The sequence below is a fragment of the Culex quinquefasciatus genome, chromosome 1 (genome assembly GCF_015732765.1).
Source record: "Culex quinquefasciatus strain JHB chromosome 1, VPISU_Cqui_1.0_pri_paternal, whole genome shotgun sequence".
NCBI lineage: Eukaryota > Metazoa > Arthropoda > Insecta > Diptera > Culicidae > Culex > Culex quinquefasciatus.
This window is the reverse complement of record NC_051861.1, coordinates 92,187,292-92,213,840: the sequence shown is the minus strand read 5'-3', so window position 1 is coordinate 92,213,840 and position 26,549 is coordinate 92,187,292. Positions and strand designations below refer to the sequence as shown.

At 37.9% G+C, this 26,549-nt stretch overlaps 1 protein-coding gene across 11 annotated transcripts in view; it reads right to left on the bottom strand.

The window, feature by feature from the left end:
* The window catches only part of LOC6048855 (ephrin type-B receptor 1), a 180,015-nt gene that overhangs the window by 102,695 nt on the left and 50,771 nt on the right, over window positions 1-26,549 (bottom strand). For all 11 annotated transcript variants that reach the window (XM_038266853.1, XM_038266828.1, XM_038266869.1 and 8 more), the window contains one exon: window positions 23,330-23,885. In XM_038266853.1, the coding sequence (XP_038122781.1) occupies window positions 23,330-23,405 (76 nt within the window). In that variant the 5' untranslated portion in view covers window positions 23,406-23,885. The remainder of the gene's footprint in view (window positions 1-23,329; window positions 23,886-26,549) is intronic.

Here is a 26,549-nt window from a genome sequence, read left to right as displayed (position 1 = left end):
ATGTAAAGTGACAAAAATGCACGGAATTTTTTTTTCGGATTTCGTTGAATATCTCTGGATTGAAATCGAATTTTTGGGATCTGTGAAGGTCAAAAGATGAAGCATTGTTAGCTGCACAAAATTGCGTTCTTAACTCAATTTGCCATAAAATGCACGTACGACAAGTTAGTACGACGACGACGAAATGAACTGTGCCGGGGACGATAGCGGCAAGAGGCCGGCGGATTCATCCCCCGTGGGACACCCTCACGAACCCGGCTTGTCTTTAAACGTGTATGTGTGCTAAATTGTAGGTGTCGCGTCTTCCCCTCGAACACACATTGAAACACAGAATGATGACACCAACACACACACACACTCGAGAAGAGATTTGGCAGTGTGGATGTGAATGAGGATGGTGTTTTGGGCAGAAGAAGAATGGGGACGCGACGACTTTGGGCAGAAGCAACTAGCAGCAGCCATAGGAGATATTAAGTTAAATTCCGGAGATGGTTGGAATTCATTGGTGTTGTTGTTGATGCTGTACTCGCTGGTGCCGGTTTGGAGGGGGCTTGGGCGCTCTGGGAGGTTCACAGAACTTTGCTGAAGTTCTGAAAGCCGCAGAGGAGCAGGGGTAATCTGGTGAGAGCGCTGCTGGAAGTTACTGGATGGTTTGCCAGGAACGTTTTAAGATTGACCTGGAATTGCCATAACAAGGGCATCTTTTGACTAAGACTTGTATTGACTTACACTTGGATTGATCTGCACCCATTTTATTTTTGACTTGAAATTATCTTCAATAAGACTTGGACTTGTCTTGACTTCGTATTTTGTATTTTGAAGACTTGTATTGACTTGAACTTACCCGGACCTAGACCTGTCTAAACGTAGACTTACATTGCCTTCGACCCGTATTATTTTGTTCTTCACTTAACATGGACTTGGATTGACTCAGACCTATCTTGAGCTTGAACTTATTTGGACTTGTATTGACTTAAACTCATCTTGATATAGATGAGCAATTCTTTACGAAATCGGTCTTTTTTCTTCAATTTTAATTTTTGTAAATTTTTATCCGGCAGTAACTTTTTTGGTGCCTTCGGTATGCCCAAAGAAGCCATTCTGCATCATTAGTTTGTCCATATAATTTTCCATACAAATTGAGCTGTCCATACAAAAATGATGCATGAAAACTCAAAAATCTGTATCTTTTGAAGGAATTTCTTGATCGATTTGGTGTCTTCGGCAAAGTTGTAGGTAGATATGGATTACACTGGAAAAAAATATTTACGGTTAAAAACTTTTTTTCAAAAATCAAATTATTCGCTCTACAGCATTGCCTTGGCGTTCTCGATTGCGAGATTCCTACTCGAAACTAGGTGTCCGAAGGCTTGATTGTTGAGGCAATTGCAAACCTCTTTTTACACCTTAGCTTCCATCTACCCCGGGATTCGAACTGACGACCATTGGATTGTTAGTCCAACTGCCTACCAGCGACTCCACCGAGACAGGACCCAGGGAGACGACTCCTACACCTGGACTGAGCTAACGACCTAAACTTTGTAGGTTAGTCCGGGACCAACATTTACTTCCCTTCCGACGGAAGGCGTGATCAGACAAATCTCGTCTCGAAAAATGCCACCGGGACCGTCTGGGATCAAACCCAAGCCGACTGGGTGAGAGGCAATCACGCTTACCCCTGCACCACGGTCCCGGAAACTTTTTTTTATTTTTTTTTAATTTTTAATATGTTTTAGAGGACATCAAATGCCAACTTTTCAGAAATGTCCAGGTTGTGCAAAAAATCTTTGACCGAGTTATAAATTTTTGAATCAATACTAATTTTTCCAAAAAATCAAAATGTTGGTCGCAAAAATTTGTCAACATCATTTTTCGATGTAAAATCTAATTTGCAATCAAAAATTAGTGCACATGTCGCCCACTTTTCAAAAAAAATATTTTGAAAACTGAGAAAATTATCTATATTATCCTATTTCATGTTGATACGACTCTTAGTTGCTGAGATATTGCCATGCAAAGGTTTAAAAACAGGAAAATTGATGTTTTCTTAGTCTCACCAAAACAACCCAACGTTTTCTAATGTCGATATCTCAGCAACTAATGGTCCGATTTACAATGTTAAATTATGAATCATTCGTGAAATTTTCCGATCTTTTCAAAAAAAATATTTTCAAAACTTTTAAACTAAGACTAAAATTTAAAAGGGCGTAATATTGAATGTTTGGCCCTTTTGAAATGTTAGTCTTGATTTAAAAAGAATAGCTTTTCAAAAATATTTTTTCAAAGGTGGGCAATTATGTGCGAAAAATAAAGTTGAAAAAATTTTGCTACCAATATTTCGATTTTTTGATTTAAAAAATTATAACTTGGTCAAATATTTTTTTGCACAACCTGGAAATTTATGAAAAGTTGGCATTTGATGTGCTCTAAAACATATAAAAAAATAAAAAAAGTTATTTTTTTGCAAATAATGTTTTAGTGACAAAAAAATAAATAAAATATCACCAAATTCTTTTTTACCGTGCATAATTTTTTTCCAGTGTAACCCGTATCCATACCTACAACTTTGCCGAAGACACCAAATCGATCAGAAAATTCCTTCAAAAGATACAGATTTTTGAATTTTCATACATCATTTTTGTATAGACAGCTGCCAAATTTGTATGGACAATTAAATGGACAAACTAATGATGCAAAATGGCGTCTTTGGGCATACCGAAAGCACCAAAAAAGTTTCCGCCGGATTAAAAAATACAAAAAAAAATCGGATGACCAAAATCTAAGAGAACTGCTCTATAGACTTATCTTGCCGAAAACTTGCATTGTCTTAGGCTTGTATTTAACCCTCTAGGGCCCAAATTTTTTTTCGAAAATTTCTATTTTTCCCGTGTTCAGGAGGTCATTTTGAGCAACTTTTGTTCTATGAAAAACTTTACTTCTCTTGTTTTATGTTTTTCCTGTTTCATTTTTATCATTTCTATTATGTTTGTTTTGGTAGTATTTGGTCTATTCTACCACCTCTTATCATTACATTTTGCCTACCAAATTTTTTCATGTTTCTACAGTCACTTTTTCGATTTTTTGCTTGTTTTTAAAATTTTCTGCTTTAAAATGGCACCATTATCATTTAAATAGTAAAAAAAATGCGTAGAGGCATAGTCTAGGACACTAGAAAAATTACTGCAAACTTCTTTTTGCTTAAAATATAGGAAATGTTAGTAAAAAACACAGCCAAAGTTGACCCATAGATAAATGACATTTTTAAAAACATTGGCAAAGTCACATAAAACAAGTAAAACTCCCAACCCATTAATATTCTAAAATTTTAAGAGTTCTTCTTTCCAACGCTTTTTAAAGATCAAAAATTGATTGAAAAATTGATTTTTGGCGATTTTTTAAATCGAAGCCCGTCTAAAGACGGGGTTGGGTTGTAGAGGGTTAAAAAGCCTTATCTTGACTTAGAATGGTCCGGACTTCTACTTTTATTGTCTTTATCTGAAATTGTCTTAACTTGGGTTTGATTTAACTTAAACCTGCCTGGAATTATTGTGACAAGAAACAAAATCAATTTAGACTTGCTTTGATAAAAGCTTGTTTTGACTTCGACCTATCTGGACTTGGTTTGACCTTAACTTGTCTGAATTGAAACTTAGACTCAATCTGAGCCTAGAATAGAATGCAATCGGATTGGAACGATTTCAAAGATTCTCGAAGTCCATTTTGATAACAATTCGAAAAGGTCTTCAAGCTACAATCTCCACAAACTCGTAACGATCACAATGCATCAAATCGCGCAATGACCTTCTTCTTCCAAAGTACCAATTCCAGCAGAGGCAAAACAGTACTAACAGCTACTAGCCAAGCAGCGGCAGCACTGGCAGCCGCTGATGGATCGGTTCCAGTCCGGCCGTCAAATTGGTATTATTTATTCGTAATCGCGCGCTCCCACCCCCACGATTTGGCTCGTTACATCTGTTACTGCTGCTCTGGATCTGTAAAGAAGTAATGTTTATGCTCGAGTAACAAGCAAGCACAAGCCAAAAGGGGAGCAACAGACGAAGCCATGATGGTTAAGCTGGCAGGATTTTTTTTTTCTTTCTTTTTCGTGAAACGAGACTAATACCCAACCCCTCGCCCAAAGTCCCTGGCAATAAAACTAAAACTCCCAGAGGTCCTTCGCCGAACTGCATGTGGATATTTCTTTTATTTTTATATTTTTGCTTGGCTCCTTGCTGTTCTACGTCTTCTAGCGAGCAGAACCTTGCGAATGTACACGTTCACAAAAACTTCCAAGATTGAATCGAGGGATTACGGTGGCCCGAAAATCCTGCTTCAAAGGCGAAAACAAAGCCCTCCGTACACAACCGGTGGAGTCGAGTTTCGTCCTCAGAACCAGCAGCAGTTCCCTTCGTATGCAGCAGCAGCAGCAATGTGCCATTGCAATAACGATTTCATGAATCCTAATTTAAGCGACTGGTGCTGGTAAGCTGCTTCTTAGTCCTCTCGCAAAGTTCTTGGAGTTGCTGCTTTGACCTGAATCTTCGTCTTAATTTTTCGGGGTCCTATGTGAGGGAACCGCATCAAGAGCAAGCATTTGTCCTGTCCTGCGGAAACCTCATGGGAGGACAACACACATGTGAGATTATTTGCTGGAAATTGTCTAAGCAACGTAATGCTTACAAAATGAGAGAGTTTGTTGAAATTGGTGCCTCCTAGCGATGTCTGAACCAGCAGGGGTGTTGCATGCTAATTGTGCTGAGACATTCACAAGCTGAGGGTTTTTGGGTTGAAACGTAGTTCTTTGGAAATGACTTTTAAATGCTATAGTTAGATTACTGTCAAGCTAGCAAAAAATTCGGTAAAAGTCAATTTAAATCAAGCTAAATCATAAACACATGAAGACTAAGTCTATTTCAGTTACCATCAAGTTCAGATAACGTTTATTTCAGTTCAATTCTTGTTTTGAACTATGTCCAAAAAAACAAAAATCGGTTAGGTAGTTTCAGTCCATTTAGTACCATTTCAAATCAGTACCATTTCATTTCAATACCATTGCAAGTCAGTGTCAGTTCATGGCAAGCCAGTCATGTCAGCTAAAGTCAGTATCATTTCAAGTCAGTACCAGCTAAAGTCAGTACCATTTGAAGTCAGTACCCGTTCAAGTCAGTACCATTTCAAGTCAGTATTATTTCAAGTTAGTACCAAATTCAAATCAGTACCAGTTCAAGTCAGTACCAGTTCAAGTCAGTACCAACTAAATTCAGCACCATTTCAAGTCAGTACCATTTCAAGTCAGTACCAATTCAGGTCAGTACCAGTTCCAGGCAATACCAGTTTATGTGAGTACCAGTTCAAGGCTGTACCAGTTCATAAAAGTACCAGTTCAAATCAGTACCAGTTCGATTCAGTACCAGTTCATGTGAGTACCAGTTCAAGTCAGTACCAGTTCAAATCAGTAGCAGTTTAAGTCAGTACCAGTTCAAATCAGTACCAGTTCGAGTCATTACCAGTTCATGTCAGTACCAGTTCGAGTCAGTACCAGTTTAAGTCAGCACCAGTTCAAGTCAGTGCCATTTTAAGTCAGTACCAGTTCAAGTCAGTACTAGTTCAAATCAATACCAGTGCAGTTCAGGATTACTAAAGTCAGTACCAGTTCATGTCAGTACCAAATTCAAGTCAGTACCATGCGTACCAGTACCAATTCAAGTCAGTACCAGTGCATGTAAGTATCACTCCAAGTCAATACCAGTTCAAGTCAGTACCAACAAAAGTCAGTACCAAATCAGGTTAGTACCAATTCAAGTCAGCAGCAGTTCAAATCAGTACCAGTTCGAATCAGTACCAGTTCAAATCAGTACCAGTTCGAATCAGTACCAGTTCAAGTCAGTACCAGTTCATGTGAGTACCAGTTCAAGTCAGTACCAGTCAGTACAAATCAGTACTAGTTCAAATCAATACCAGTGCAGTTCAGGATGACTAAAGTCAGTACCAGTTCATGTCAGTACCAAATTCAAGTCAGTACCATGCGTACCAGTACCAATTCAAGTCAGTACCATTTCATGTAAGTATCATTCCAAGTCAATACCAGTTCAAGTCAGTACCAACTAAAGTCAGTACCAAATCAGGTTAGTACCAATTCAAGTCAGCAGCAGTTCAATTCAGTACCAGTTCAAATCAGTACCAGTTCGAATCAGTACCAGTTCAAATCAGTACCAGTTCGAATCAGTACCAGTTCGAGTCAGTACCAGTTCAAATCAGTACCAGTTCAAGACAGTACCAGTTCATGTGAGTACCAGTTCAAGTCAGTACCAGTCAGTACAAATCAGTACTAGTTCAAATCAATACCAGTGCAAGTCAGGACAACTAAAGTCAGTACCAGTTCATGTCAGTACCAATTTCAAGTCAGTACCATGCGTACCAGTACCAATTCAAGTCAGTACCAGTTCATGTAAGAACCATTTCAAGTCAATACCAGTTCAAGTCAGTACCAATTCAAGTCAGCACCAGATCAAATCAATACCAGTTCGAGTCAGTGCCATCTTAAGTCAGTACCAGTTCAAATCAGTACCAATTCTGGTCAGTACAAATTCAAGTCAGCACCAGTTCGTATCAGTACCAGTTCGAGTCAGTGCCATTTTAAGACAGTAACAGTTCAAGTCAGTGCCAGTTCAAGTCAGTACCAGTTCATGTCAGTACCAGTTCAGGTCAGTACCAGTTCAAATCAGTACCAGTTCAAAGTAAAACCAGATCAGCTGGTCTTTTAAATTAAAGTTCGACAGATAATTTTCTTGAAAATTTTTAAATCAATGATAAAACTCATTTCATCTCATTCCATCTCAATAACTTTCACCAACTTCAAACCCAAGGAAAATCCGCAAACCTTTCAACCTTTATATGATGGGAGGGGGCATAGTCCTCATAATTGTGAGGACCAATTTTCATGAAAACTTCTTCGGGATCCCCCCCTCCCCTTTCGTCCTCCTTGCCAAAAAACTCCCACGCATCACCGATCGAAAGGTGATTCACCGAAAAAGGTGTTTCTCTTTTTTGTGATGTCTACTCTCCGCGCTGATAATGCGGTGGATGAACTTTTGCCCCCGGTGGCACAATCACACTTGTTCCCGGGAAAGGTCCTTTTCCCGAGATGAAAAAAAAATGTAATCGAAACAAGCAGATTGGAGAGCGATGCGTCAGCAACTCTCGGCTGCCGAAAAAAAAACAACGGATGAAAAAACGCATATCTCACCGCGATGAGATGATGAGAAATGAGAAGAACAACAGTAAGAAGAGCAGCAAAAGGATGCTCGCGGAGCTTTATCTCATCTGAGGTGGGCTGGGCATGTTTATGTTGGTGTTGTGGGCGCCCACGTGTACAACATGCACGACACATACACAGCGGTGAGACGTTTTTGTGAAGACCCGCGCGGCAGAGGGTGAATGATTCATCAAGTGAAACGCGACATAGCCGGCCGGGGATCGTAGGATACAGTAAGAAGAAGCATATGCACTATGAGAAAGTGAGGGTCGTCCATAAATGATGGAATTCAGTCATTAAATTTTGCTAAAATCACATCTTTTAGTTCACAATAGTCCGTTATATATCTTCGCCGATCGGAAGGCACGCCGGCGGGTAAGTTCATCATGTTAAATCTTGTTAGTTTTGTGAGTCACTTATTAGCTTGAGAATGCTTTTTCTGGTCGATTTCGTGTCTTTCGTATCGATGAGAAGAACTCATAAATATTAAACCCTAAAAAACCCTACCTGGTCATTCCGGAACCGGTTACCGGTGGCAGCTGGGGGACACTTCCGGAATATGCAAGAAACCCTAACACGCGACATATTAAACTTCATGAAATTGAAAGATGTGTCAATCTATGGTTATGCCGTTGCTTTCTGAGCCAAAATGGTCACTCTGGATCCGGTTACCGGTGGCCACTTGGGGACACTTCCGGAATTACAAGAAACCCTAGCTTGCGATATATCAAACATCATGCAATTCAAAGATGTGTCAATTTATGGTTATGCCGGTGCTTTCTGACCCAAAATGGTCACTCTAGAACCAGTTACCGGTGGCCGCTTGGGGACATTTCCAGAATATCCTAGAAACCCTGACATGCGACATATCAAACTTCATGAAATTGAAAGATATGATAACCTTAGCTTAGTAATTGAAATTAAAATAGGATTTATCGAAATTTGGAATCGACTAGAGGAGGGTTAGAAAATAGAACGGATTTAAACCATAATATGTAGAAATATTTCCCAACATGACAAAACTGGGCTACACAATTTCTGAACGACCCCCTTCTTCTGCTACCCCGAAAAGGTGGTTGTTGTTCCTAACCGTTTTAGTATGGGTTGATGCTCCGATTTCGGAACCGCTCGAATGATTCCTGAGCAACAAACTCACACAGCACACACCCCAAGTCTCCCACACCATTACGGAGGCCAAGATAAGCAGATATTTGTATGCTGCTCCTGATGCTCTTAATTTTGTCGTTTTTTCTCTCTCCCTTTGAAGGATGCCTCTGCTTAACCTCGCACTTGTTTTCCTTTTTTTTTTTCGTTCGTTCGTTCGCTGTCGTCGATTTTCCCCACCATTTTCTTCATGTTGTTCTCGCTTTCTTCGGGGTTTTCTTTGTATTTTCGACATAAGGTGAATGCACATCGTTTGATCGAACCGAATTACATTTGAGCAACCCCAAGAGGGTTAAGGGTTAAGGGCACCGTCCGGGGAGAGAAAAAAAAACGGTGTCTTATCGCACGCAAGAGGGAGGGTTCTGGCGGGGCGGCGATGTTCCACATCTCTCAGTAATGACTACGAGCTGGATGGTGGAAATGATGAAGATGACGACGGTTGGAGGATTTTGAACTTTTTACGTGCCTCGAATGCGAGATAAGCAAAGTCGAATTCTAGATGATGATGATGATGCGCTCCCTTTTGAGGTGAATACGCACGAGGGTGGTGTTTTGGCTTTTGGCAGCTGTCAAGCGAAATAATTGAGCGTCGGGTAGCGCGACATCGCCCTAAGGGCGAGGCGGAGCAGCACACATAGTTTATCATTGCTGGCCGCAAACGAGGGTATCTAAAATGGAATCTTTACAGCAGGTGACTTAAAGTGGTGGAAAAGTTTTCCTTTCTTGGGTTTGACGTGGCGTGACGTTTGTCTGTAAAGCCCTCAAACAATTTCAGACATTCTTTTAAAAATCGTTTATTTTTTGTTCGTAGGTTGACTGGTAATCCTTCCTATCATCTGTACCTCTCAGAGTAAGGTGAATCACCTCTGCATTTTTATTTCATAAAAATCTGCTCCTTTTACTGCATTCAAACTCAACTTGCAAATAAAATTAAAAGGAATCTGCGCTTGATGGCGTCGTTTCAATCTAATTTAATTCTCCGGGACCGTTTTCACCTGAGTTACATTACGAGTCTCGTACATATCTGTATAGTAGATTTGATCTATCATTCATAAAACGTTGCTCTGCACGCGTGTACCACACACCACAGTCCGAGTCTGCGGGACAGACATCAGTCAGTCTGGAGCATAAATCTCAATCTGTACCAGACCAGTTAGTCGGAAAGGAAGAATCGGGCATCCTTTATCCCAAAGAACACCGATGGTAGGTGAGCGTGTATGCCCAGAATATCTCATCAAAAGGTTATTAGCACCCCATGGATGCAATCCGGCCATGGTTCGATATCGTCGTCGATATCGTACTAAACCCAGGGAATTCATCATCATCAGCTGCAGCTCCGGAAGGCAATTGCTGCCGACTCTACGCCGCTGGAATCACGTGTGGCGATGAAACTTTTCATATCGAAGGAATTAAATGAGGAAAAAAAAACTTTGACTTGCACAAAGAATCTGCACTCACGTGTAGAACGTATGCGATTCTTTTCATACGAACACTGCACTGGCCACTGGATCGTCCCTTACGTCGTTCTCATTCAGAAGATACCATTGATATCCCACCTTTTGAGCAGACTTCCGCCCACCCCACCGGAAGGGAAAGGATTACCCGAGCTAATACGCGCGCGTACGGATACAAAAGGGGGCCCGGACTCTTCCATCATCGGAATCCTTCTCCTACCCCGTCCTTAACGCTTTTTGGAAAAAGGGTCCAAGGTATTGATTGGGATCACCAACCAACCACACCGCGGCGTTCCCTTAAAACTTCCGGTAAAGTCCCAACGCAGGAAGTTTGCCGATATCTATTTAGAGCAGAAGTTAGAGTTGGAGGCTTGGGAAACAGACGAATCCCGCGAGTGATTTAGTGACGCAACGTGACTCCGTGAGTTCCGGGCACTCGGTTCGACTCTTGCTTTCTACAATCTATTTCTGGAAGGGGGTTCTCATCTTTGTAGGGTAGCGCGACGAATTGTGGATTTCAAACTCAACTTATCTACAACAATTGACTTTTTTAAATCTCCAGCAATGAACGCTCTACCTTATGTGCAATTCTCTACGAAATCGGTCTATTTTTTTTGTCCGGCTGAAACCAAAGAAGCCATTTCACATCGTTAGTTTGTCCATACAATTTTCCATACAAATTGGGCAGCTGTCCATACAAAAAATGATGTATGAAATTCAAAACTCTGTATCTTTTGAAGGAATTTTTTGATCGATTTGGTGTCTTCGGCAAAGTTGTGGTTTTGATAAGGACCACACTGTAAAAAAATGATACACAGTAAAAAAAAGTGGTTGATTTTTAATTTAACTTTTTGTCACTAAAACTTGATTTGCAAAAAAACACTATTTTTATTTTTTTTATTTTTTGATATGTTTTTTGATAATGCCAACTTTTCAGAAATTTCCAGGTTGTGCAAAAAATCTTTGAGCGAGTTATGATTTTTTGAATCAATTCTAATTTTTTCTAATTTTTACAAAAAATCGAAATATTGGTCGCAACAAATTTTCAACATCATTTTTCGATGATAAACCAAATTTGCAATTAAAAAGTACTTTAATGAAATTTTGATAAAGTTCACCGTTTTCAAGTTAAAGCAATTTTTAAGTAACTTTAAAACCAAAAAATTTAATGTTTTCTAAGTCTCACCAAAAATCCCACCATTTTCTATTGTCGATATCGAATGGTCCGACTTACAATAACAATATCTTCAACATTTTTAAATCAAGATTAACATTTCAAAAGGGATAAACATTCAATATTACGCCCTTTGGAATGTTAGTCTTGATTTGGAAATGTTGAAAATATTTTTTCGAAAAGATTGGAAAATTTCACGAATGTTTCATATTTTAACATTGAAAATCGAACCATTAGTTGCTGAGATATCGACGTTAGAAAATGATGGGTTGTTTGGGTGAGACTTAGAAAACATCAATTTTCCTGTTTTTAAACCTTTGCATGGCAATATCTCAGCAACTAAGGGTCGTATCAACAAAGTTCAAAAAAGCAAAATATAGAGAATTTTCTCAGCTTTTCAAAAATATTTTTTTCAAAAGTGGGCAAACATGTGAGCAATTCTCTACGAAATCGGTCTTTTTTCTTAAATTTTAATTTTTGTATTTTTTAATCCGACCGAAACTTTTTTGGTGCCTTCGATATGCCCAAAGAACCCATTTTGCATCATTAGTTTGTCCATATAATTTTCCATACAAATTAGGCAGCTGTCCATACAAAAATGATGCATGAAAATTCAAAAATCTGTATCTTTTGAAGGAATTTTTTGATCGATTTGGTGTCTTCGGCAAAGTTGTATGCATGGATACGGACTACACTGGAAAAAATGATACACGGTAAAAAAATTTGGTGATTTTTTTATTTAACTTTTTATCACTAAAACTTGATTTGCAAAAAAACACTATTTTTAATTTTTTGATATGTTTTAGAGGACATAAAATGCCATCTTTTCAGAAATTTCCAGGTTGTGCAAAAATCATTGACCGAGTTATGAATTTTTAATCAATACTGATTTTTCAAAAATCAAAATTTCGGTCGCAAAAAAGTGCACCGTTTTCAAGTTATAGCCATTTTTATGTAACTTTTTGAAAATAGTCGCAGTTTTTCATTTTTTAAATTAGTGCACATGTTTGCCCACTTTTGAAAAAATATTTTGAGAAAATTCTCTATATTTTGCTTCTACGGACTTTGATACAACCTTTAGTTGCTGAGATATTGCAATGCAAAGGTTTAAAACAGGAAAATTGATGTTTTCTAAGTCTCATCCAAACAGCCCACCATTTTTCAATGTCGATATCTCAGCAACTAATCGTCCGATTTTCAATGTCAAAATATGAATTATTTGTGAAATTTTCCGATCTTTTCGAAAACAATATTTTCAAAATTTTCAAATCAAGACTAACATTTTAAAAGGGCGTAATATTGAATGTTTTGCCCTTTTGAAATGTTAGTCTTGATTTGAAAATTTTGAAAATATTGTTTTCGAAAAGATCGAAAAATTTCACAAATGTTTCATATTTTGACATTAAAAAACGGACCATTAGTTGCTGAGATATCGACATTAGCAAATGGTGGGTTGTTTGGGTGAGACTTAGAAAACGTCAATTTTCCTGTTTTTTAACCTTTGCATGGCAATATCTCAGCAACTTAGGGTCGTATCAACAATGTTCAATAATGAAAAATATAGAGAATTTTCTCAGCTTTTCAAAAAAAAATTTTAATGTGGGCAAACATGTGCACTAATTTAAAAAAATTAAAAACTGCGACTATTTTGAAAAAAGTTACATAAAAATGGCTATAACTTGAAAACGGTGCACTTTATCAAAATTTCAATAAGGTACTTTTTGATTGCAAATTCAATTTTACATCGAAAAATGAAGTTGAAACATTTTTGCGACCAAAATTTCGATTTTTTGAAAAAATCAGTATTGATTTAAAAAATCATAGCTCAGTCAATGATTTTTTGCACAACATCAAAAATTCATAACTTGGTCAAAAAATAAAAAAAATTAAAAATAGTGTTTTTTTTTGCAAATCAAGTTTTAGTGATAAAAAGTTAAATAAAAAAATCACCAAATTTTTTTACCGTGTATCATTTTTTTCCAGTGTAGTCCGTATCCATGTGTGTGTAAATGTTTCGTTTTTTTCGCTTTGGTTAAGGCAGTTTAGCATATTAAATAGACATTTCCTCTTTTAGTATTTTTTTTTTGGTTGTAAATTTTTGCTCGGTGGACCCCTAAGATCAAATTTTTCGGTGATAATTTTATCATATTCGTATTTCTGAGACAATTTCATAATAGAAACATGCAAAACAATGATTATTTTCATCAATTTCAGGCCTTTAAAAAATCAAAGTTAAAAAAATAAGAAGCTGTCTTTTTATGGTGACTTCCAGTATCCTTGGAAATTAACTTTATTTTCAATAAATGTGAGTCGAAGATTTTTTTAACATTATTTTTTTAACATTATTTTTTTAATAGGGTTAAAATGGATGAAAATGAACATTTTGAATGAAATTGTCTCAGGAATGCGAATATGATAAAATTATCACCAAAAAAATTGATCCTCAAGCAAAAATTTACAACCAAAAAAATCACTAAAAGAAAAAAAGTCTGTTTAATATGTCAAACTGCCTTGCCCAAAGCGTTCTCAGTCTCAGATGGTAGTCCCAGATGTCCCCTACAAACTGCTGGTTGAATCGAGTTGATATCTGGATGGAACACTTTTTTATTTAAGTTTAAAAATTATGCTATTTTTTTTTACTAAAATGCCTACAACTTTGCCGAAGACACCAAATCGATCAAAAAGTTCCTTCAAAAGATACAGATTTTTGAATTTTCATACATCATTTTTGTATGGACATCTGCCAAATCTGTATGGAAAATCATATGGACAAACTAATGATGCAAAATGGCTTCTTTGGGCATACCGAAGGTACCAAAAAAGTTTCAGCCAGATTAAACTCGACACTTTTGTACAGCACAGATCAAACCAACTGCTCGTCAGTTATGTTGCTGTAGTACAAACTCTTTTTTGGCAAACCAGGCACTCTTCTTCCCACAGGCCAGCAAAGAAACGGCCGCTGATGTGCCGAACCCATCCGGGCCCTAACCTCTTTGTGCGGATGGATGGACCAACCAACACACAGCAATCCCAACCCGATGCTGGTGGAAACGTGAAGAAGAATAATAACCGATTCCGTAAATGTTTCGTTTTTCTCGGCTTTCTTTTGGGGCGGAGGAGACAAAAACAGCCCAAGTTCCTGGTTCCAAAAGCAGAACTATTCAAAGAGCAGCAAAAAAAGAAGAGAAGAAGAAAGCAGGCAGCTCACGCACGTTTTCATGTGTGGAAGAGAGAGGAAGAAGACTGCGGTAGAAGCGGACACTCCAGGAAATACCGGGACTTTGGTTGGGTTCTAGACAAATGTGGAACGTAGGAGAGAGGGAGGAAGAACGAGTAGGAAGCAAAAAACAGCAACATTCAGGAGGAAGGAGGGAGTCTCCGCGCACCAATTGTCATTGGGCCTTCTTTTCCGATGCTGACACAGTTGTTGCCATCAATTTGAAGGGCTTAGCGCTTCGGACGAAAATTCGAGGTAATTTGCTTCTATATTTGCTGCACAATGTATGGATTATTGAGTTAAGATTCGCTATCGATCCTGGATCCTGGACCTTTTTCAAGTTCAAAATAGCGTTTGTTCTAATAAAATGTCCACACTCTTAAATCCAACAACGCTTGCCACTCCCCATTCCCGCCGGTTCCAGTCTGCCAACCAACCAGCGCCAAATGCCCCTTTTACCCTGGAAACAAAAAAAACCCTTTGAAATCTAATACCTCTTCCGCCACCGCTGACACAATCTGCCCGACAAAGACGACGGACATCCTCACCGCAGCTGCACGCGTCATCCGCAAGTCCGGCACGGTCAACCCGGTGATGACTCCACGCGACCGGACCGTGGTCTCCGATTACCAAATCTCTATCTCCCCCAGAGGAGGTCGGAGTAATGAATTTTTAATGTTTCATTTGTGTTTGCGCGAAACGGCGCGAATCCTGTGCCCGACGACCTGTCAAAATCTCCAAAGGGGTTCCGCTCGTGCATGGGTGGGACCTTTTGTTGTATCCGATGACCTGCGTCCAGCTTCCCGGAATAGTCCACCGTCAGCGTTGTGGTTGCGCTGACCTTTCCCGTAGCACACAAAACGGGCACGCTGATGTATTCTGACATTTTTTTTTGGCAAGTTCTGACTTAATCGAAGTATGACCTTAAAACAATCAACCAAGAATTTATCCTTCGTTCATTACATGTCAGAAATGCCTCGTTTGGGTGTACCTACAACACATCCGAGCCGCTTTTCGGCGTTAGGTACGGTCGGAGTAGCCGCCACTTAGTCTCCGCCGGACGCGACCTTTGCATTATTGAACAATTCTGGCTGTTGACCTGCCGCGTTTGGGTTGGTGGGGCTACCTTTTTTCATAAGATTAAACAAAAAATCGTTTAAAACTCAACGGTAACGAACTCCGAACACAGAAGCTGGTTACGGTCCGGTTGGGTAATCGTGGTCAAAGGTTTCTTTCTAAGCTATTTTTACAGGCCCTGAAATTGGACTGTTCGGTAGCTCAAATGGCTTGTGTTTAAGTACAGGGTGGCTACTAAAATAGCAGTTTATGCAACAAGCATAGCATAGCATAGCATTGGTGTCTACCCGTAGTTGCTACTCTGTTATTGACCAGGACCTCCAAGAATTGCTCCGTGGACCACAGATGAAGAGTAGGAACCAATCATCACCACTTCGCAACTTTCAAATGTCCCTATCATGCTAGCCAATCACAGCGCCGGCCACGACCAGTGGTAAGACACGGGGGAAGTGGATAGGAATTTTAGTCCGATACTTGAGTGATGAAGACCGCTAAATCAGCTGCGTCTTCGACAAAGTATCACGTGAGGTTTGAAGGTGTTAGTAAGATGGGAGTGAAGCCAGGATTCACCGTGGTAAGTGATGCGGCCGGTCAAATCTATTTATAGTCCTTAATTCTTCGTATGTTCTTGGATTTATTTTTGGAAGCTTTCCATTTCGGTTCACCAAGCTTTTTGTGGTGAATTCTGGTCGTGTTGAAAGTTCAATATTCGCCTAACAATTATGCAACCAGTGTCCTTCAATTCAACTTGCATTCAATATTGCACAGGTTCACACAAATTCCAATCAAGTTTCTTGGATTCTTATAGCATTCTTAATCCTTCTAGACAACTAAGCCTCGATGGTCTGGTGGTTAGCATTTTTGTCTGCTGACCCAAAGGACGGGGGATCGAACCCCGCCGCGAGCTAATGAATTTTTCGTTCATATTCAAGTGTTCAGAATTATTCCTTCTTTCCATAATTTCTCGATAGGGGCAGATGGGAATCGAACCCAGAACCTTCCGCTTACAAAGCGAACAGCGTAACCATTCAGCCACGCCTACCCCCTAAATAGCAGTTTATGCAACAAGTTGCAAAAAGAAGATTTTTTCAGCACGACTCGTACATTTATCCAACGAGGTTCACCGAGTTGGATAAATACGAAGAGTGCTGAAAAAATCAAGTATTGTAACGAGTTCGATACAACATTTTTTTGCAATTCCAAAAAACACACACTGAGTGAAATTTAAAGTCAAATTTTCATGTATTTTGTCAATAAATCGTTTAAATCAAAAAAATGTTGAAAAGTGTTACTTTTCGAAACAAGTGCTGAAAAGTTCAACTTTTCAGCACCCATTTGAGTGCTGAAATGTAGAACTTTTCAGCATTTATTTTTTATTCGATTCTGAACAATTCTCTCAGATTTCGGTCATTCGATTTTTTTTTGTATTTTTTAATCCGACTGAAACTGTTTTTGGTGCCTTCGGTTTGCCCAAAGAAGCCATTTTGCATCATTAATTTGTCCATATAATTTTCCATACAAATTTGGCAGCTGGCCATACAAAAATGATGCATGAAAATTCAAAAATCTGTATCTTTTGAAGGAATTTTTTGATCGATTTGGTGTCTTCGGCAAAATTGTAGGTATGGATATTGACTACACTGAAAAAAATGATGCACGGTAAAAAAAATTTGGTGATTTTTTATTTAACTTTTTGTCACTAAAATTTTTTTTTGCAGAAAAACACTATTTTTAATTTTTTTAATTTTTTGATATGTTTTAGATTTATCAAATGCCAAGTTTTCAGAAATTTCCAGGTTGTGCAAAAAATCTTTGAGCGAGTTATGAATTTTTGAATCAATACCGATTTTTTCAAAAAATCGAAAAATTGGCCGCAAAAATTTTTTAACATCATTTTTCGATGTAAAATTAAATTTGCAATCAAAAAGTACTCCAGTTAAATTTTGATAAAGTGCATCGTTTTCAAGTAAAATCCATTTTTAGGTGACTTTGTTGAAAATAGTCGCAGTTTTTCATTTTTTTAAATTAGTGCACATGTTTGCCCACTTTAAAAAAAAATATTTTTAAAGAGCTGAGAAAATTCTCTATATTTTGCATTTTTGAACTTTGTTGATACGACCCTTAGTTGCTGAGATTTTTTTTTCATAATTTTTTTTTATTTTTATCATGCTTCAGATTTAATGTTGTATGATTCGGATGAAACCTCGACTATGCCGCCACCCTGTGACTAAGCCCCACAAATCCCTTTCTGCGCAAGATTTGGGGGAAGCCGCGCCGCGGGCCTTTTGTTTTCCACACAACAAAAAATGTTCGGCAATTAGTTGGGCAATCCCGGCTCACGATTTGGCTAATTGAAATCGATAGTCAGTGGCGGCGGCGACTGCAACTCAAACCTCAACGATCTGACGCTGATTTGCGGCCGCTCAATAAGTGGGGGTTCACGCTGAGCTGAAGTTTGGACCGATTCGAATCTTCCCATGAGCGCACTCCGGTTTCGTTTAGGACTTGAAGGTTGACCTGGCTAGCTTGTGGGAGTACCGGAGTTTCATAATGGATCTCTCGCAGCGCAAATAGCCACAAATCGTGAAGCTGCTGCGTTGAACCATTTAAAACTTATTGCTTTAAAGTTCACCGAATCTCGGCGTTGCCTCCTGTCCCCCAAGATGGAATAATTTCTTCAACCCAGCAAAAACACCTCAACGAACCCCGTCGTAAGATAACTTTCGGGGTACATCGTTAGCCGGCTAACGACCTGCTCTTTATTTCATTTCCCGGAGCTATCTTCGCCCCGTCTAGCGTCCTTGCCGCCCTGTCCTCGCCCAGAATAAACCATCCTCCCTGACGCAACATAACATTACCCATTTATCTTTCTTTCACTTTTTATGATAATTTTGATTGGACTCCAGCTCGGTAACGGCGCAGCAGAGGCAGAGCATCTTCACAAGTAAGCGCGTAGGTGGGCGAAACGTGTCTCATTCGCGCCCAAACATCGACTCCAGAGAAGAACCGTCGTCGTCGTCGTCGTTTTCCATAACCACCGTCATCTGCCTTAGAGAGCCTATATGGAGAGGCGAAATGTCACTCTCAGGGTTCCAATCGAACTGTCAAATCGGGGTTCCAATCGAGCAACAAGACTATGCAAGAACAAGGTTGGAATCAATTTAAAATAATTTTGGCCAAAAAAACCAGATTTTTAGCAATCAAAAGCATTGTAAAACTGTTATTTATAATAATCTGGTAGTTTTTGTTATGTTTGTGCTTGTTCGGTACAAGAAACGAGCCAGCACCAAAGAAAACCCACAAGTTTTCCAACCTTAAATTTGAATGACTTTGGGAGTTTGAAATTTCTCTCGGAACATTTCATTTCCCTATGTAGGTCCCTAATCTGCCTGCTTCATAACGGGGAGGCGAAAAAGAAGAGAAAAATTACTCTGGTTCTATCTTGGCGTGTGCAGGAACGCATATCTTAGCAGGCTGAAAAGTGCGTGCTCTAAGTTGGAATTTTATATTTTTCGGGATTAACTTGACGTTTGAGGAAAAGAAAATTAACAATTTTGTAAGCTGTTTTTTTTTCTACTCGGTTTTACATTCAAGCTGCCATTTTTATGCTGTAATTCGTAAAGATTTTGATATCAGTATGCTGAACCTTTAGAAACTACAAAAAAAACGATAAATCGTTTGTCAATTCCCAGTTCACCAAGGTTTAACGCCCTGTAATTGGACACCCTCCCCCTCAAATTCCAATCCCCCCACTATCTCCCACAAGAACCACCCCCCCCTCCCCCCAAATTCACCAATCAGCCGTCGTCCCATCGATAATTAGTCCACAGGCCGCTTCCACTTTCCCAGCCCATAAATCTACTCCACACCGGCCAGCGCGTGCATCATGCAAGAGAATCCAATTCCCAAACCCGGCTCCGGCGGCCCTCGTGGGGACCGGAAACACATATCTATTGACAAATAATGGTCGCGTCCGGCGAACCCGAAATCCGCGGCCGGCGGCAAATTAACGTTTGACATTCTCGAATCGCTAGGGGATGCTGTATGGTAGCGTATCTCTGGGAAGTTTGGTAGATTTTAAAAGCATTGTGCTATCGATACCAAACGTAAATAAAATATCAAATTATTAACTTAGAAAAAACTCGACTTTGATAAAAAAAAACACAGATAATAAATTTGCTTACGACCTATGACTTGTCTTGAAAAATATGTGTATTACCAATCCTTGCATCAGTATTGTAATAACGGTATTATGAAGAACAAAGAATCAGGGAGGTCTCCAGATATATCTGGGAATGTTAGGATGTCAAGTGTCAGCAAATAAAAAATAGTAAGCATTATTTTGATGAAGATTTGGCCCGATGAAATCCAACAACTTCCGTTCACGTACTTCCCATACTTTTGCTACCACTGAATAAAGAAACTCATTTCCCTCCCAAATTCCTCTTGTAAGGGCGTAGCCTTGAAGCACAGTAAAAAAATTCCCAAAAATATTCCTGTAAAGTTAGATTTCCAAAATCACCCTAATCGTGAACCACCCTAATTTTCAACCAAACCAAAAATTGCCCCTTTCCATATGCAACAACTCTTCTGAAGACACAAAAGCTCCAAAACTTAACCATTTTTAGGAAAATCCATTTTCCACTTAATTTTGCAATCTGGATCACTGTGCAGTGTGGAAATTTAAATTCAACCTTTTGAGACCGAAAATCAATTAAATCATCAAGTTTTTACCAAACCCTGGCTTTCCTTTTCATTCATAATGGTTAAACAGGGTGACCACTTGAATATCGTTTTCGAATTTCCGACTATTTCACGACTTTTCTAGAACCTTAAATATTTGGCAAATCTTACCTGAAGAATAATTTCGAATCAAAAACTGTTTATAAAAACCCGACTTAATAACACCATAGGTGAAATAGAGCCTTTCTTTCAAAATGATAAAACTCCAAAAAATATATTGGTGCAATTATTTTTTCAGAAATATAATGATACCACCCATTGAGAATTTGACCTAAAATTTCGAATCTTTTTAGGCAAAATCTCGAATGCATTTTTTTTTTATATCAGAAGTACATTATGGGTCGCAAGATAATTATATTTAATTAAGAAAAACTTATTGGATTGACATTAATATAAAAAAATAAAGGGTACTCAGTCTTTGATGTAATCGATATTGCACTTTGTCGATCTATTATGAGAAGCCAGAAAGAACACTTTCACGCGCAGCGTAAAACGCGCAAGCGTAAATGTGCTGGCGTTTATGCTTCGACTTGACGACTTGTCGATCTTTCGAGCGAGAACGTGCCGGGACTTCGAATTTTATGTTCAGTATATGATTCTGTATACAACCAAAAATTTAATAGGAAAAAAGGGTAAAAATAAGACAAAAAACACTAACATGGCTATATCTCTGGAAATGCATTTTTGAAAAGCTTCAAATTTTGAATTCTTTTAATTTGATAGTGTTATCTGTAAAATTGTCCAAAAAATACCTCTAAAAATGGCTTTGACCACATTCATAGGTCGAAAATTGTGAATCGAAAAATAAAATGTTCGTCTCTGACCCCACAGCTACAAATCTGAGATATAAAAATTGTGGGTTTTACGAGTGGTTTTCCAATGATGGAAGATACAAATTTTTAAGAGCGGATACAGACATCGTCCAAGTATTTCAGAAAAAGAGCACTAAAAATCAGGCTTTGAGTTCCGGGTTCCGGGCCAAAATTCAATCGAAAGAGCGCATCAAAACGTTCAAATTAGTAATAGGATTTTTTTTTCTGGGATTATTCCCCACCGTGCACGAATTTTTAAGATTTCTGAAAAAAAGTTTTTCCAAAAGCAAACCTTAAACCTTTCTTTTGTATGAAAGGCAAAAAGTCAAACGCTCTCAAATAAAAGTGCTGTATCCAATCGATGTAAAATTTGTTGAGAAGTTTGATCGAGTCGTGAACACTCAGTTGGAAAGATAAATTCGAGTGAAATTGTAAATAAATCATTGGGGAGAATGATTCTGAAAGATTTCTCACCTTTCGAGAAATGTACTCTGTATATAAAGAAAAACCACACACCTCTAACTTTTGGACCAACCGTCTGATCAATACCAAAATTTACTCGAATACAATTCAAGCCAGATGCTTTCGATCGAGAATTTAAATTTGACGTTCAGTATATGAATCTGTATAAAACCAAAAATTTAATTGGAAAAAATAGGATAAAAATAAGACAAAAAAATCTAATATTGCTATATCTCTGGAAATGCATTTTTGAAAAGCTTCAAATTTTGGGCCCAAGCAGTTTATGGCGCATGTTTACGAATGGCTTTTTGTTTGAAACTGAATTCTTTTAATTTGATAGTGCTATCTGTAAAATTGTCCAAAAAATACCTCTAAAAATGGCTTTGACCACATTTACTGGTCAAAAATTGTGAATCGAAAAATAAAATGTTCGTCTCCGACCCCGCGGCTACAAATCTGAGATATAAAAATTACGCCCAAGTATTTCAGAAAAAGAGCTCTCAAAAATCAGGCTTTGAGTTCCGGGTTTCGGGCCAAAATTCAATCGAAACAGCGCATCAAAACCTTCAAATTAGACATAGGATTTTTTTTTTGGGACGATTCCCCGCCGGACACGATTTTTTTAAGATTTCTGAAAAAATTGTTTTCCCAAAAGCTAACCTTAAACCTTTCTTTTGTAAGAAATGCAAAAACATTGAATGTAAATAATCTTACAAAAAAAATTGTAAACTTTTTTACCTCCGACCATTTGTTCACTTGGACCTTTTGTTCACTTTCTGTCTTCTGTCTTTCGACCTTTTGATATTCGACCTTCAATCATTTTGACCATTTATCGCACATCCAACTCAAACGTCAAATTTTCCGAGTTTTTAATTTCCCGGGAAACGGACAAAATATATTTAAATTCCCGGAATCCCGTAATTTTGTTGAAATGGTCTTCAATCCCACTTTCCTTTGCACTACACAGCAAAAACCGACGTACGGAAAACCTACTGTTACATGGGCATTGATCCGACCGTTTTCATAGCGGCGAGATAGCCGAGTGGGTTGGGGCGCGGACTTTGTAATCTGAATATGACTCTCGCCGGATTGATGTTATTTTTTAGGTGAGCAGATCTGATTTTTTTTCTTCGGTACATGCTTTTTGTGTACACGTTTTCACAAACAATATTACATGCTTTTTCTTACAAAGGGGATGTGCATGCTTTTGCATGCGATTTTACACAGAATTTTTTTGTTGTTTTTTTTCGGGAAAACCGAGACAAATTATGTTAAAAATCCCGGAAATCCAAAATTCCCGGTTTTAGATAAGAGATTAGATTAGATTAGGAAATCAGCAATTCCCGGTATTGTTGAATTCCCGGGAAATCCACGGATGTTGTTGGACAACAGGGTAAAGGACCCTGTTGATCGACACTAGAGTAACTCACCCAATGTTGGACTCTAGATTTAGGAGCCCTAGTAACGGATACTAGAGTAGAGCGCCCAGGTACTAAACATTACAGATAAGGACTCCAGTGTTTAACAATAGAATTAATCAAGGATTGGTCATTAGGGTAAAGAGACCCTTGTTTTGAACTATGTAGGGCAAAGAATCTTAACATTAGATTGAAACGAAGTGGTGTTGTGGGAAAAGAACCTGTTGATGGACAACAGAGTCTATAGCAAATATTCTAGGACATCAAGGTAAACGGCCCTAGTGTCCGACATAAGGTTTGAAAGGCATGGGTTTGAACTTTGTTTCTCCAGAGAATCGCCCTCCTGCTACTTTCCCAGCAAAATCTGATCGGATCTGATCCCAGCCAGAAGCAACACAGCAGATAAAAATGATGGTATAGTTAGTTAGTTCGAGATCCCCCAAGCTACCGGAATGACCGGCCACAGCGGGTAAAAAAATGGTTAATTGTCGTGTCGTCTTCTAGCGCTTCACCAGAGAGAAAAAAAAAGAGAAAGATTGGTATTACAACTCACCTTGATCGCTGGCAACGCCATCTAGCTTGTGGTTGAGAATGTAGAACAGCACGAGCAGCGGCAGATATTTATCCATATTATCGGCCGGCGGTCTTCGCGCGCTTCTCCCGTGGGCCGCCGCCTTCAAGGTGCCCCGGAAAAATGAAAAATGATGATGACTACGCGGCAAATCGCGGTTGCCTTCACCTTAAGCACACTGCCTGGCTGTTTTTGTCAAACGTTTTCTTCTGTGACGAGCTTCTTGAACGGCAGCAGCTCAAGCCCTTCTTCTTCTTCACCGTATTGGTTGGTCGTGACGAGATTCTGAGCCCGAGATTCTTGATCCTGATTTCTGCCTCTCTCTTCTCTGAACCTACTTGTCACACCCGCCGAACTCCGCGCCGCGCGCTGATGATGATGATGATCGTTTATATTATCTTAATTTTTAATTTTATTTTTATTCCTCTTCCCCGTCATTCATTATGTGGGCTTCTTCTTGCGCTTCTTCAGTAGTTGTGGTGGCGGCGGTGGTGACGAGGACAGTGACGAAGCAGCGGACATGATGGCAGCAGCATGACTGTGAGATGGGAAGAGAGGAGCAGAGGGAACATTCTTGAGCTGTTTTAGAGGGGAGTTCTATGCGAAAATGGGATAGTTTTCTAGTATTTCTTAGTGTTCTTATTTGACTGGACTGTGTACTTTTTTTCCAAGAGATATTTAAAAAATAGCATGAGCTATCTTTTATTCTTTTTTAAATCTTATAACCTTACAGTTCAATTTTACAAAATTTAAGATATCCTTAACTGTTGAACCGCTTAAAATAAACAACCAGTAAAAAAATAAGATTATTTTGCATCTGAAAAGGTGATTTTTTGTCAAAAAATGTTTAATTTACATCAGGAACTAGTAAAATTTTCTTCAGTTTCTGTAAAATGTTTAATATTTACACATTATTTTGGGTAAAATAACTCAAAAAAGAAATAATATTAAACCAACCAAATTCTCAACCTTCCAAAATTCAGTTAAAAATTTTGTTGCTCGAATATAACCTCTTTTTTAAGTAATTTTACCTTAAAAATGTGTAAAAATGTGATGAAAATTCATCAAAAACTGATGAAAATTCACAAGTTTCTGATGTAATTTTACACATTTTTGACACAAAATCTGTCAATATTCCATAATATCATTTTTTTTCTGTGTATGTACTATTTCGACGAACTGACCAAATTGTACTGCTTTTAGGTAATCAACTTATCAAATCAAATGATCTTCTTATCAAATCAAATGATCTTGATATGATTTGTAGAACATTCGAATACTACACAGTTAACAAAAGAGTAGTACGGTTAAAAAATTTGGATGGTTGAATATTAACTATTTTAAGTAATTTAATTCACCAAACAGATAAAAAATTAACAGGTTAATATAAACACACATTTATTTTAAATAAAATCTGTGATCAGTGCATTAAAATACACATTTTCATCTATTATCAAAACATATTTGAAGACTTTAGGTTGTATCATTGCCGAGATATAGCTATTTAAAGTTAGTAGTTTCAAAAAACGGGTGCCACGATATCTTAACACTACCTTGACCAAATCGGCTCAAAATTTTGGTGAAGACTCGTTAAACCGGTCCTATGTGCATGACGATTTTCAAAAAACTTATTTAAAAAAAAAATAAAAATAGTTTTGTGTTTTTCATATAAAAATCATCAGTTTTTTAATTTTGTATTTTTTAAAAAGCAAAATTTCAAAATCGGGCTTCGTCATGCACACGGTATATGTCTTGAGAGTCTTCACCCCAAATTTTAGCCAATTTGGTCCATCCCATCTCGAGATATCGTGGCAACTCGATGTTTCGAGAAAAACGCTCAGAAAGTTTGACAGCCCGCATTGCGCACGGCAAAATGTTGAGCTGAAAATCGTCTCTAACACAGTTTAATCATGTAATATCTTCATGAAACTTTCAGGAGTGATTGAAAATCATCTTTTAGTGGATTCAAAAAAATGTCTGTAATATGAAATTTTGTGATTTTCTACATGTATGTAACCCCTTAAGTATTTTTTCTCAAACATTAAAAAAAACATAATCAACTATTCATATTTTCAACCTTCTTAAATTCCAGTTTTCTTCACCTATTATTGGTTGAACTTCAAAATCTAGCTTTTTTTAACTTTTTAAACAGGTTTTGCTTATACAGCAATTCCCCACGAAAACAGCATGATTCGAAAAAAAAGTTCTCCGATCGAGCTCAATTTTTTTCTGGGGGATCCTTGGCCGAAATAATGAGACTCGTATTTTTTTATTTGGCCAATAGGGTGACCTACGCCGTGTTAGGGTGGTTCGAAAAATGACAATTTTCGTCGATTTTCGCAAAAACCACTTTTTTTCAAAAATCATATCTCCGCGCCATTTTATCCGATTTTAGCTGTCCTAGACGCAAAAGAAAGGTGATTAGTTTGGCTATTTGGAAAAATAGTAAGAAGTTTCAAAAATCTAGCTTAACATTTGAAAAGGTTGAATGAAAACATAAAATGCTGTTTTGAAGGTCTCGGGACCAAAGAGCCTATGTCTGAAAATATTTTTATCGGATTCCTCAGAAAATTTCACATAACATATCAAAAAATGGTGAAGTTATGTTTTCGATACTCTGAGATACGATTTTTTGAAAATAAAAACTGGAATTTTCGACGCGCCACGCGCAAAAATGAGAAAATTACGAAAACGGGAAAAAATCGACTTTTTCACTAAAACTGCGATAAGTTTAAAATTTCAGCAATGACCTGTAGATGTTATGGGACCAAAAGTTGCGTCTTTTAATTACACAAATTTTGGTACCCTAACATCTATAGGTCACTTCATAAAATCAATATCGATCAAACAAAAAGTCCTACACATTCAAGAGTAAGACATGGCAATATTTAATTATTTAAAAACAAATCATATTTATTCAAAAACAGAATAAAATTGATTTCATCAATTCATAAATTAGAATCGTTTGATTGCGCTCTACCCTATCACATTCTTTCGGAGCACATTAAAAAAAATCAAATATTTTAGAAAAGTTAATCTAATTTCGATTTGTATTTCAAAATTCCTAATGAAACTTCTTTACAAAATACTGACAAAAATCAAACGTAAAGTTAGGGACATCCTAGGAAAACATCTTAAAATGTTTTTCATATTTAAAATTTATAAAAAAATAATTAAGCTTTTTTGCAATATACCAGGAATG